The following is a 13890-nucleotide window of genomic DNA, read 5'->3' on the forward strand; positions in this document are numbered from 1 at the left end:
AGTTGCTGTTATCAGTGTTTTGCATTCAGCATCTGTCTCACACACTCTCTAGGGATTATGCTAAATGTCATGTAATCAATTATGGAAAAAATATCCCCTGCAAAGCCTAGGAAAAAGCCACCAAGCTTGCAAAACAGATGCTTTCCCTTAGAGTTAACGCCAAGGGCCTCCACCAGTTCCATCACTGTTGCACATAGATAAGTCTGTTTCTCCAGTTTCCAAAAACGTAGAGCAGAAGCACAGTGAGAGTATACGCAAAGAGAATACCGTGGTCAGAACTGAGAAGGGATCCGCTAGCACCAGCACATTTGTAACCACAGAAGAAACCAACACCACCCTAAAAACCTCATTGATTTTTCTAGTGTGCAATTGTCAACGTTTCCAGGTAAAAAAGAAAAAGGCAGATGCTGCCATGCATCACACAGGGCTGTGCTCTTCTTTCTTAAGCACCCACAGCGATCAGCAGAAGCCTGGTGTGTAACTCTCTTTGTATCTTTATGACCTGCTTAGGGCAGTCATAAATGTTATTCATTCCCATAAAACAACTTTCTAGCTGGCTGCATCAGTAACTGGCATCTGATCCTGGCACCACAACTGCCTTAACACATATTTCCTTCTCTCCTTGTTAAATGTGTTGCCTTTCAGTTTCATCCTAAGCCATCTTGGTTAGTTTGGCTTATTAGCAGACACATTTCTGGGCGCATTTCACTTTATTACTGTAACATCCACGTCCTTCAGAAGTTAAATGGGATGGAAATGGAGCTAAAATTGAGCCCTAACCAAGATGGAGGGGGGGTATTAGCTCTGATCTCTGACTTTCAGGAAAACACATCTATGTTCCACCAGCTCCCTCTGGGTTGGCTTGAACCAGCTGCTGTGTATGTTGGAGCTCTCTCTGGGTTCTTCATAACTGCTAAGCCCAACTTGTCTTCCAGCAGGGAAAAGCTACCATCCTTGCTAGGCCTGAGTGGGTCTGCACTGACAAATTCCCGAGCTGCTGGAGTTTGGCATTTCTGACACCAGATAATCAGTGGCAAACTTGGAAGGGAAACCACCACTCTGCTAGCTATATAAATATATACATCATACATATATTTAAAGAGGTCCATTAAATATACAGCGAACAGAAATTTCGGCCAATTAATTTCAAGGGAAAGGAAAACGTGGAGTATTTAATGGTCTAAAACTCTGCCCTGTTGTTCATCTCTGTCCCTTGTACACTGTTCATAGAATCATAGAATGTCCTGAGTTGGAAGGGACCTGCAAGGGTCATTGAGTCCAACTCCTGTCCCTGCACAGGACAACCCCATAGTTCATGCCATGTTTCTGAGGACGTTGTCCAGTCTCTTCTTGAACACGGTCAGGCTTGTTGTCCTTGTCTGGAGAGGGGCATCTCCAGAAGGCAACGTACCCTGCTTTAGATGTGAACCAGCACTGGACCTGAGTTGATGGAGACAAAACCTGTTGGAGATATTCTGGGTGCACACGTGTCTCAGATATATTATATCCTTGAAGGCAGAAGAATGAGTCTTGAGACGCTACGAATGCCACCTGACTGCAACCCTCTACAGTGCGGACCTCATGGTGGTCCCTCCTCAGCCCATGGAAAGAAAAAGCCATGTCTAGAGAGTAATTAACCTCATGTGTTTTTAAGATCTACAGCAGGATAAGGTGATTCGTGCCCTAGTTCTCATTTTCTGCTCTGGCTATAGAGGTAACCCAGGTACTGAGCTCAGATGCAGGCATCTTGACTGTATAAGCACAGAGTTGGGTGAGATGAGTCCAACCCCTAGCACCTGGCACCAGAAACCTATGAAAACTTATCCCAGAAAGCCTATCAGCAACTCTCAGGAATGGGTTGAAGTGCAAATCGGGCAAGATGCCAAAGCAGCTCATCACCAATAGAGTAAAAATGATAAATACTCCAGCACAGTATGTCACAGCAGCAAGATAAGGAGAAAGGGTGAGGCAGATGACATGAGAGACCTCCATAGCCTGAGCTTCAGGCAAATGAGGAATACTTCATCTTTGAGAGATGCTATACTACGAGGCACCAGCTCAATTTTCTAATCAGAGGTGCCAAGTGACACTTTAGAGAGCTTGGGATGTTTCACCTGGCCCTCCAGAATGATGCACGTATCTCCTACATCCTGTACCACATTTTCTAATCCTCTACAGAGGCCTTCATCATCTTTCAAGGACTTGGAAGCCTACACTGAAACATCTGCATCTCATCATTACAGATAAGTCAGAAACAGCAGAAATAACCACCTACAAGTTGGGATGAGAGCTGAATTCAGACTGAAACTTATCCCCACTGTGAAAAACAGGGGATGTGATACAATGAGATCATATTATTACAGATAGCCTGAAATGATCTCCATTAGAGAAGCAGATCTATAACGCAACAAGAGGGGAAAGTATCTGCCAGACGGTCAAGAGAGAAAGGACCATGGCCCTGTTGGGGAGGCAAACTCAGTAAATGGCAGCAATGGCTGTTTCTCATTGAATGAGCCGAGCATCAGGGAACCCGCCAAGAATAAAAATGCAAGACGCAGGAAGGTGTTTTCTGAACATCTCCCAGGCCTGAACTTCATGCCTTTGCTGGTGAGAACCTATAATTGGAAACATCTCCAAGTGTCGGGAGGAAAAAGTAAAGGGTAATGGGGATGGAAAAGAAAACTCACAGTTACTGGAGTTGCTTGCCGAGACCGAAAAGTGCATTTATAAATCACAGATCAGGAATGTGAGAGGCCTATTAGGTCATTTAGTCCATGCCCTGACAGCCTAGGTTTGCTCAGTCTCTGTCCTACATTCAGAAATGCCTTCTCCACAAGTTGCTTCAAACCCTCCCCATGGAAAGGCACCAACCCTCCCTGTTCCCCAAATTCTGGCAGGACCAGGGAGGGATGCCCACCACCTGCAAAGGACATTGTTGGGGAACAAAGTCCATTCATAGCGCAGTGGAAAGGAAATAACCTTCCCCAGAAGACTCTTGTCTATGGTGGGATTTGGTGGTGGGTCTCTATCCCATCTCTACCCAGTCTCCATTGACCACCAGCAATGGGAGGGGAAACAGCCAGCCTGAACAAAGCAGCCCTCAGGGAAGAACAACCTTCAGTCCTCAGTCTGGTAAAAAAACCCTGATAAACATCTTTCTTTGCACTCACGCCCTTCATCCAAGAAGCAGCATGTGGGGATTTTACCTACTGCCATCCCATAAGTGCTGCTTTTCAATGTTTCCTCCTGCTAACATTGTGCTCTCCTCCCTTGACTCTCTTGCCCCATCCTTCATTCCCCAAAAATCTGGGGACAACTGAGAGGTGGGTTTCTTTTTTTGTTTGTTTGGGTTTTTTGTTTGTTTTTGGGTTTGTTTTTTTTTCTTAGCATACAAATTTGACCCATCCCTTTAAATAAACAGGCCCCAAACCAAACATCTCCTGCTTTATATATAGCATAGCAGCGCTTTCAATTGGAGTTATGGATACTGACAGAAAACCATAAACGTAATTACAGAGGAAATATGATGCACAGATGGATCATGACTTTCGTTTACTCTTTTAATTATCTCAGGCAGTTAATAAATTCATTTGAAAACATGAATGCTCCACAGTGTTAGGTCCTTTGAGAGGTATGGGCTCATTCCTGCAGATCTCGGCTCTGTGAGAAGACTATTCATAGGAGCAACAGCTTGGAAGAATTACCTTCAGATCTGAGCAGACATGGTTTGGTTTACAAGGAGCACTGTGCATTGGACACCACTCCTGGTCAAGCCAAAAGGAGAAAAACTCATTGAATTGAGTGTTTCAGCATTGGTGCCCTGTAAAACAGCCTTGGAGGGTAGAATGTTCTCCTCTCTGTCTGATGTGGGCTCTCTTGAAGGTATCTCCCCATCATCCCGTGTGTGGTGTTACCCAAGAAGGTCTCACAGAGGGACTGTTGGTGAAATCGTGAACTTCTGCTCCAAATCGTCTGCTTGTTTTTTCATGAAGGCACCCTTGTTTTTATGCCTGTTTTTAAACCCCTTAATCTTCCAGGGATTTGGGTGAAACAAGATTTAGATGAAATTATATGGCTGTGGAGAGTGAAGTGTGCGGTAAACTTTACTAAAGAGAGGCAGCGATTGGGGGCTTTTTGCATTCGATCTCGTTGAAGGTTTTTTTATCTTCGGGAGCCTCATTTTCCCAGGTTTTCAACCGGAAGAGGCTCACAGGATTGTTATAATAACCTTGTGTAAGTTCCTGGTAGTCAGAGGCAGCCCATGTCCTTGCCACCCTACCCTGCATTAGCCCTGGCCTGGGGACCACAAACACTGGGAAAGCCACCACATCCCCTGGTAAACGCGTTCAGTGGTTCTGCAAAGCCTTTTCAAAACAGAGAAGAGGGATTTAAAACAAAATAAAGAGGAGAAAGAGGGAGAGGAGTCGGGGTGGGGGGGAGGGGAAATAAAACAACCCTGAAGTAAAAGCTTAAAATAAGAGCTGCCTTCAGATACGGTGCCAAATCCAGCGCTGGCAGTAGTGGGCACCAGGCCATTGACTTCCAGCCCAAGCCCGACTGAAGTCGATGCCAGCGGCGAGTTGGCTCGCCAAGCACCGGGGAAGGCCATGGAGCTTTGTCAAGTTTTCCCGAGCTGCCTACGGAGCGAAGAGAAAATGCTTCAAAGCCCTTGTGTCCCCCCCGGCTTCTCCTCGCCCCCACCGTCCCCGTCCTGCAGCCTTTTCACAGCAGCTCATCTAGCAGCCCCCTTGCCAGGCAGACGGTCTCCTCACAGGCGCCCGTGCCCCCGTGTCACATCTCCCCCTTCCCTAGCTGAAGGAGAGAAGCAGAAGCTGCTGGGAAGCACAAACTCTTTCCATTTTCTCCCCCGCTTTCTGCTGGCTGCAGAAAGGCTGTGGTGCTGCTTGGGGTTGGCAAGCTGGGGGACACCCCAGGTTCACCAAAACGCATGGCTGAGCCACCTTTTGTTCCCAAAAGGCTGTGATTTAACCGTGGGAATCGTGCAGCAAAGCTGACCTTGTAAGCTGGGAATGGTGCTCAGCTGGGGATGGCTCCAGAGGGCCATGGGGCATGTCCAGGCCAACACAACAGGGACAGGCAGGGACTTACCAAAGTGATCAAGCTCCACTTAAAAATGATGGGATTCCTAATGCCACCACTTGCTATCATGGGCTGGTCCTGCAAGCCATGCAAAAAAAAAAACAACCCACTTGCTGTATTTGGCCTCTTTGCAACCACTCACATTGATGGTGACAACACAGAGGAACAGTCCAACTTGTATCTTGTCACCTGGGCAGAGGAGATGCCAACACCCAGCGAGGCAGAAGTGCCTTGGAAGCCACATCCCAACATCTGCAGACATCTGCAGCATGCACATCTGGCTGCAGCTCCCTCTAGTGCTCATCTGGCTTTCAGCTCCACTCAAACAAGTTGCTTCAGCAACCTGCTTGGCCAAACCCAAGCTGCCCCTAGGAAAGCTAAAGGGGGTACAAAAGGAGAAGGGTAAGGTGATAGAGTTCCTACATGCATTGGCCCTAAGACATCTCCCACTTAAACCAATAGCTGCCTTGACTTTCCAGCCACTGTGATGCAAGACAAGCACTGAGAACCACAAAGCAATGAAAAATAAAACAAACAAACACACACACACAGCAAACCCTGCTCTAAGGATAGGCGAGTGTTTGCAAGAAATAGCATGCAAAAATAAGACTCAGGGGCTCATATGCATTGAATGGAAAGGCTGCTTCCCCATGGCAGCCCTGATCCTGTAAAGATCTGTCCATACCCTGGCTTTACACCTGAGCAGCTTGCTAGAATTTGGATGGAAGAGGCCAGAATAAGAAGTTTCTACAGCAGAAAGAGCAAGTTTTTGAGATGTAGATCATCCCTGCACCGCACTGGATGATCAGCGATCAACACTTCCATGGCAGGGAAGGGCAGGGTGCCGATTTACAACATCTGGGATCTGGACCACAGAGCTTGTAAAAATAAGCCAAATAAAATAAGAAAAATAGTTCCCTTTTACCTTCTCCCCACTTTTCCTAATTTACAGATGTTATTCGTATTACACGGAAGTCCTAAATGGCCGAAAAGCGTGTTTTTCTTCCCCCCTTCCCCCATAATTACATCACACGCTGAATCAAAATTGAATTTCCTATCACCTTTCATATCAGTTGCTCCCTGTTCCTCAAGCTTGCAAACCCAGCACGCCAGGCTGGCAAAACCCACCTCCTTATCTCCTGCTCTCCCCTCCCAAATCCTCTTTGAAGCTCGCCTCTGGCATCGTGCCTACAACAACCGAAAACATCTCACAGCACTTTCCTCCCTCTTCATCCCATCCTCTTTTTTCCCCCTCTCCGTCCACTAGCACAGGAGGGTTTGGGTGTACAAAACCCAGGGTGTGAGTCCAGGGCTGAGATTGCAGCTCTGAGGTATTACTCGGCATTCAGTACCATCGATTTCTGTTCACCAAGAGCTTACTCATGCAATTTCCAATTCACCAAGAGTTTACTCATGCAATTTCCAAGGATGATCCCCTAGAACCAACGATGGCAGCATCGCTGCAGTGGGGAAAAGAGAGTGATGAGGAGGGGGGGGGAAACTGACCCATGTTTCCATAGAAAAACAAGGGTGTGGAAGGGAGGGGAAACAGCAAATTAAAACAATTAAAAAACCATGTAATTTTTAGAAATCCCGCCTGGCAGCATCCCAGTTGCACCAAGCACCCTGGGACAAGGAGTGCAGGTCTCCATCAGGTTTTAAACAGGTGTGAGAGGAGCCCCAGCAGTGCATCTGGCTGCAGTTCATGCTTCAAATGCCATTTTAATCCCAGCTTTCATCTTCCCCACTCGCTTTTCGATAGGGGGGATATGTCTGCTGGGAAGGGGAGGAGCGGCAACCAAAGTGTCTTTCCCCCAGCTGTTTCTGCCCCCCACCCCAAAACAACCAGCTTAACCACTTACCAACCAAACAGCTGCTTTTCCAGCCAAGCTATTAGAGACCTTGCCTTGCCTTCCAGCTTTTTTTCCTGTCTACAGCTTGTCACCGCACTATCAGTTTCCCTCTGAAGCTCATCTCGCCCCTGTCCTTTGAAGGAAGTCAAGCCCTTCACTCATGATTTAGGACTTGCTTAAGTGGGACCCTAAAACCAAGTATATAAGTCAGCGTCTTATAAGATGCTGAACCAGGGTGCCACAAACCAGCTTTATTTCTGTGCTGCATAGAAATAAAGGTCACAAATGAGTCCAGGTTCTGCCAGCCCATGGGCATGTTGCTAAATATCTTACAGAGAGGAGATGTCCACCCTGTGCAAGATGCCGGATGTATGCAAAGCTGAGCACCTAAATACTCGAGAAAGCTGGCAGAAAGAAATAGCTTGGCTATGCAATTTAGTTGTAGTGACTATTAAAAGGTCTAAAGCCAAGACGGTGAAGAGCAAATCAAATCATGACTCTTCTCTATCTTCAAGGTGGTCCTTGGAGTATGGAGACAGCAAACGAAAGATGGTCTAAAGTAGGTGACTATTCCTCCCTGACCACGTATATTTAAGCATCCTATGGAGGGATTCCCCCTGCTTCACTTTATGCATATAAAAGGTGGATGTGTGGTCTCTACCAGCTCCCTGCAGTAATGTCATCTCCAAACAACACCTCTTGACATTTCTGTTGGATGTCTCTCTTCAGAGCAGGTGAATCCCCACCTAGAAGGTCCTCCTTCCCATGACTGCATGCAGGGCAATGAAAACACTGGCTCCAAGCAGACATCTGACTTGAAGATGCCCAAAGTCAAGAAAGCCTTTACAAAAGGTGGCATGGAGAGAGCCTCAAGTGACAACGATCAGAACAGTGGAATGGGAATTGGACATAGTACAGAAGAAGGAACAAAAAAAAGAACCTCTCATCTCAATTTCCTCACCTAGCCCCAAAATCCTCACTTTGACACACTATACCCTCTACAACACACTCTCCATGGCACTGCATTTTATTGTGCCTTTTCTTCTACAGAAGATGCTCATTTGAGGCCAGCCCACATCCCCTTATTTATTTTGCGCACCGCTTCAGAAAACTCATCCTTCAGATCACTCATCAAGGATGTGAAAACAGATGGGTGTTGGAGGGGCTTGTTTGTTTATTTTGCAGTAAGCAGCTAATTGATTGCTTGCTTAAGCAAAGAAATGAGATAGCGATGTTTTCACTTTGTTTGCAGTGACATTACCTCCGAGGAAACTCGATCCCGACTTGACCACACTCCCTGATATTCCTTCACCCTCCTCTCCCACTTCTTCCCCCCCACCCCGGCTCATTTTTAACACCCTTCACAAAATCCAAAGGTTAAAAGGTCCACAGAAAAAACATGTTATCTGTCAAGCATCCCCTGTGGTTGGAGATTGGCGGCATTATCTTAGTTGCCGTCCCTCCTGCTCTCAGCTCCTACTCAGCACAACCAGCGGTCCCGGTGGGAGAATTTCCTAGCGTGGCAGGAGCTAACGCTAGAAACTTCATTAAGTGGCTCATGTGAGTGCTCAAGTGTGTGCCTTTCCTTCGGTATCAATGAGGGGAAGAAAAAAGCGAGCCTAAATCATGCATATTTTGGAAAAGAAGATGGAGACATATTGTTAGCACAAGCCCCTAGTACACACACTTGAAATCAATGAACGCCCAGAGAAACACAGCGCTTGCTGCTCTTTAAATGGCTTTACAGTGTGCTTCAAATAGCAGTTGCAAAAATAAGAGACCAGCAATGCCTACAAAAGACTTTAAAAATGCAGAGAGAGATAGCCAGGTACTTACATCCATTTTATCCCATAGCAAAGCCTCGTCTGCAGAATCAAAGACAGAAAACCAGCTAAGAAAAATTGCAGACTTGGCTTCATTTTCTCCACTTGCTGAAGGAAATCGGCTTCTCCGAAAAAAAAAAAAAAATAATAATAAAAATAAGCTTTCCTAATTTTCTGCACGATGTATTTCCCTGCAGTTCGGGGGTTTGCTCCTCCTTGGAGATGAACTACCTGAAAGGAGAGAAGGAAAGAGCACGAGCTACAGTTAACTCTGAAGTTTAGCGAGTCGTCGCGAGAAAGATCTATTATCCAAATTGCATAGGAGTGGTTTATGAATCACGAAAAAAAAAAGAGAGGTTTGGATTATCCCCTCTCAGTCCCCTCCCTCGCCAAGCCGTGATACAACCTTTCGAGTCAACAGACAGACAAACCGTATGGCTTGAATTACACCCTGAGTTATGGTCTGATTGTGTGTTTCCATTTAACCCTGCACATGGCAAGACTTCATTCGCTGCTTCGCTTTTTTTCCTCCCTTATCCAAAAGGTTTGTGTAACTGCTTGAGAAGAAGGAAAAAATAAAAAAAAAAAAAAAAATAAAAAAGATAAATCTTTAGACGAGCCCAAATCTTCAGCTATTCATCTCTCCCTTGCCTCCAGATTTCTTCTATTTCTCCTCTTTTTTTTTTCTGCAGAAAGGATGAATTATAAAAGCTGCATTTCCCAGCTTAATGCAGGTGCCCGTGCCCTGCAGATGTTTCGGTCTGATCTGTTGCAACAAATGTGTTTTGCTCTTTCCCTTCTGCTTTCCTTCTCACCTCATTAACTCTGCCTCTCACTTCTTCCAAGTCCTCGGGCACCTGGAGCTTACGGAAAAGGGCTGCAACTTCGTAAACATAAAATCACATTTCTGACTTCAGGGGAGCAGCCAAGAGGAGACAAAAGCTCTCAAGGATTCCCCCAAACCTCCTTAGGGGTTATTTTGTTGTTGTTTTTCCTCTTCTTCAGTCCAAACAAATAAACAAACCAGGTGCAGGACTTAAATTCTTAGAGGGGTTCTCTCTGTCTCCGGGGCACGGCTTGCTTATTTTAGCAGCGGTATTAATAGCAGTAAATGGGTTTCCCTTCAGTTATTCACTTCAAATGCCGCTCCGGGCTGCTTCTTGTGGTCTTTGTGGTGGTTTCCCACCCCACCAGAAAGCCAATAATAAAATAAACAGAAAAACCTGCCTGCCACATTGCACTTCTGGAGTCTCACAGCCCCACGTTGTGACTGTGCATCCCCCCATGTGTCACCCCCTCAAAGGGGTTTGGGATGGGACTGGGAATCACTGGAGTGGTCAGATTCACTTTGGGGGACCCTTTACCCCATAAAAAGCACATCCCTCCTCACCCCCAGCTCTGGATATGTCCCAGCTGCAGCTTTCTGCCTCGATACCCCCATTTGGGGAGCAACTGAGTTACAGGGGGGGCAGGAATATTTCTAGGTGTTTTCTCTGCCTTCTACAGCATATTTTTCCATCCAGGCTGTTTTTTTGGCTGTCACAACCTGGTGCAAAGGGTTACTAGAGAAGTGCTGTTATTACAAAGGATTTTAATAACCTCTAGGGGCGAGTTCCCGGCTCCCTTGAAGTCCGAGACAAAACTCCAACTGACTACAAGGGAGGCAGGATTTCATCGCCACGGGTTGTTTTTCTTTAATGCCTGCTCAGATTTGGGTTTGATGTGTCCCTTGAAGGCAGCGCTCCCATGAGCATCCAGCTACACTTCTTGTTTCAGGGTATTTCTCTATCTTTTCATCTCTGGAAGCTCTTTGCTTCCCCCCCTGCCCCAGCCCTCCACAAGCACACTGGAAACCTTCAGCCCTTAATCCTGCCCATGCCTTTTAGTGTCCATTTAGATATTTCAGACTCCTTATCTCCCTCCTGAGAACTGCTGAACGACACAAGAGTTGGGTGTAAAATGTCTCAGATGGTCTAAAACCCCTCTTGCTAACCCTGACCAGACAACATCATCCTCTGCTCTCACCCTACCTTTAAAAAAAAAAAAAAAACAAAATCACAATTTGGGGTTTCCACCCCCCCCATAGGAAGGAATAGAAATTATCTAAGACCCCCATCCCCACCCCGAGAGCTGCAAGCTTGGCCTGCAATCGCACCCCTGTTATTGGGGGAGGTAATAATGCCTTTTTCCACTCAGTCCGGCACAGGTTACGTTTGCAAGAGGAATTTGCAAGGGGAGGGGAGAGGAGGGAGACTCTTTGGGGCAGACGTGATGTTTACAGCTCTGGAGAGCTCTGGGTCACTGATCAAACCAGCAGCAAGTGGCCTGTGGACTCCTAAAAAACGGAGCCGTTTTTAACTCAAAAGCTCCCTTTTCTCTTCACCCTGGGGCTGTTCGCAGACAGCCCCAGCCTTACACACAGAAAATAGTCCCATCTGACGCCTCCGAGAGCCTCATCCCAGGGATGAGAACAAGCAATATTAACTATATATAAGGTGTGAGTATCCATCTCACATTTTTCCAACTTTCTCACCCAAAAAGGACAGACATCCACCTGACCCCCCTGCCAGCCTGCGGCTCTCACCGAGAGTGCATTTGCCTGTTTTAGGGGTGGCGCATCCCCAAATGACCTGGGGTGAGGATGGGGAGCAGGGACAGGGAATGGGGAATGGTGGGGCTGCTTGCAGACCCCAGGTCTCCCCCTCTCCCTTGCAGCTCCTGGGTCTCTTCTCTCCTTTGCAGCCCTCTGCACCTCTCCTCCCCATTGCAACCCCTGGGTGTCCCCGCTACCCTGCGGTCTCCCGGTCTCTTCTTTACAGCTCCCTGTATCTCCCTTCACGCTTGCAGCCCCGAGTCTCCCCTCTCTCTTACAACCCTCAGATTTCACATGTCCCTATATCCTCCTCCATCTCCCCTCTCACTTTTAGCCCCCATGTTTCCCCTCTCATTTCATCCCCCAGGTGTCTGGTTTCCCTTGCAGCTCTTGGGTCTCTCCTCTGCCCTGCAGCACCTGGGTCTCAAGTCTTTCTAGACGCCCTGATTTGCCTCCCTTGCAGCCCTCGAGTCTCCTCCCTCCCTTGGAGCCTCCGAGTCTACCCTCTCTCCTGCACCTCACCGGGTCTCGGGTATCGCTGCATCCTCTCTCTTGTAGGATTCAAGTCTCCCATCTCCCTGCACCCCCTGGGTCTTCCCTCTCCCCGCAATCTCCTGGTGTCTCCTCTGCTCTCCCTGTATGCCCCCGGGTCTCCCCTCTCTCTTGCAGCCTTCAAGCCTCCTCTCTCCTTGCATCTACCCCGGTCTCCTCTCTCCCTGCATCCCTCCAGTCTCCCCTCTCCCTAGCAGCCTCCCAGCCTCCTCTCTCTACACCCACCCGCCCAGTCTCCCCTCCCTCCACAATCCCCTTCGGTCTCCCTCTCTCCCCTGCAGCCTCCCAGGTCTTCCCTCTCCTGCTTCTGGCCACATTCTCCCTCGCACCTTCGGCATTTCGAGGGGCTCCGGCAGCTCTCGGCAGCGGTTTATAACCCCCCCCCCATCCCGGGTGTCGGTCCCCGCTTACCTCCGCCCGGGCTGCGAGGGCGCGGAGGGGCCGGGGGCTGCGCGGGGGCCGGGGCTGCTCTGGCGGGGCGGCCCGCGGAGCCGCCTTATATGCGGCCTCCTCGGCTTTGATATGCGGCGTGATGTCAGCCCGGATTAGCATAACAAAGGGCTCCGCGAGGAGAGCTCCGCGCCCCGCGGATCCCCCCGCGGGCAGGGCTGGGGCTCCGCGCACGGGGTGGTACCCTCGCCCCGGCAGCATCACCCCCTCCGTCCCCGGGACATCACCCCCTCCGTCCCCGGGACATCACCCGCTCCGTCCCCGGGACGTTCCCCCCTGTATTCCCCGGAACATCACACCCTCCGTCCCCGGGACATCACCTCCTCTTTCCCGGGAACACCACCCCCTCCGTCCCCGGGACATTCCACCCTGTCTTCCCCGGGACATGCCCCCTGTCTTCCCCGGGACATCACCCCCTCCGTCTCCGGGACATTCCTCCCTGTCTTCCCCGGGACATCACCCCCTCCATCCGCGGGACATCACCCCCTCCGTCCCCGGAACATTCTCCCCTGTCTTCCCTGGGACATCCCCCCTCCCTTGCCCGGGACATCCCACCCTCTTTCCCCGGAACATTCCCCCGCTCTGTCCGTGGGACATCACCCCCACTTTCCCCGGTGCATCCCCACCCCTTCCCCGGGACAACTGCCTCTTTTTCCCCAGGACATCTCCCCCTGCTTCCCCGGGACATCTGCCCCTGCTTCTTCGGGACATCTCCCCCTCCTTCTCCGGAACATCCACCCCCCCTTCACCGGGGCATCTCACCCTCTTTCCCCGGGACATCTCCCCGCCACCCGTCCCTGGGACATCACCCCCACTTTCCCCGGTGTATCGCGTCCCCTTCCCAGGGACATCCTCTGCTCCTTCGCCAGGGTATTCCCCGTTCCTTCAACGGGACATCTGTCTATCCTTCTCCAGGACATCTCCCCGTTTCCCGGGGACATCCCCCCCTCCTTCCCCGGGACATCTTCCCCTCCTTTCCCGGGGCATCCCCCGCTTCTTCCCCGCGTCATCCCTCCCCCTCCTTCACTGGGACATCCTCAATCCGCCCCCCCTTCCCTGGGACATCATTCCCCTCTTTCCCTGGGACATCTGCCTCTCCCTCCCCGGGACACATCCCCGTCCTTCCCCGTGACATTCACTCCCTTGTTTTCCGAAACACCCCTCTCTCCTTCTCTGGGGCATCTCGCCCCACTTCCCCGGGAAATCTCCCCCTCTTTCCCGGTGCATCCCCATCTCTTCCCCGGGGCATTCGTTCCTCCTTGCCTGGGACATCACAGGTTTACAGCTTCCTCACAAGGTGAGGAGGAAGAGCAGGCGCTGAACTCTTCTCTTTAGTGACCAATGACAGAACCCAAGGGAATGGCAGGAAGATGTGCCAGGGGAGGTTTAGGTTGGACATGAGGAAAAGGTTCTTCACCTAGAGGGTGCTGGACGCTGAACAGGCTCCCCAGGGAGGTGTCACGGCCCCAACCTGACAGTGTTCAAGAAGAGACTGGACGATGTTCTGAGACACATGGTG

At 49.6% G+C, this 13890-nt stretch overlaps 1 protein-coding gene across 3 annotated transcripts in view; it reads right to left on the reverse strand.

Moving 5' to 3' along the window:
* The window catches only part of WNT11 (Wnt family member 11), a 33007-nt gene extending 20420 nt beyond the window's left edge, over window positions 1-12587 (reverse strand). For 2 of the 3 annotated variants that reach the window (XM_065072143.1, XM_021285095.2), the window contains exons 1-2: window positions 12333-12587; window positions 8790-9007 (exon numbers count right to left, since the gene is read on the reverse strand). In XM_065072143.1, the coding sequence (XP_064928215.1) occupies window positions 8790-9007; window positions 12333-12572 (458 nt within the window). In that variant the 5' untranslated portion in view covers window positions 12573-12587. Of the gene's footprint in view, window positions 1-8789; window positions 9008-12250 lie in introns of all 3 variants that reach the window. The other variant, XM_065072208.1, reaches the window with a different exon arrangement.
* Between the last annotated feature and the right edge of the window lie 1303 nt (window positions 12588-13890).

This window comes from Columba livia, chromosome 1, assembly GCF_036013475.1.
Source record: "Columba livia isolate bColLiv1 breed racing homer chromosome 1, bColLiv1.pat.W.v2, whole genome shotgun sequence".
Classification (NCBI taxonomy): domain Eukaryota; kingdom Metazoa; phylum Chordata; class Aves; order Columbiformes; family Columbidae; genus Columba; species Columba livia.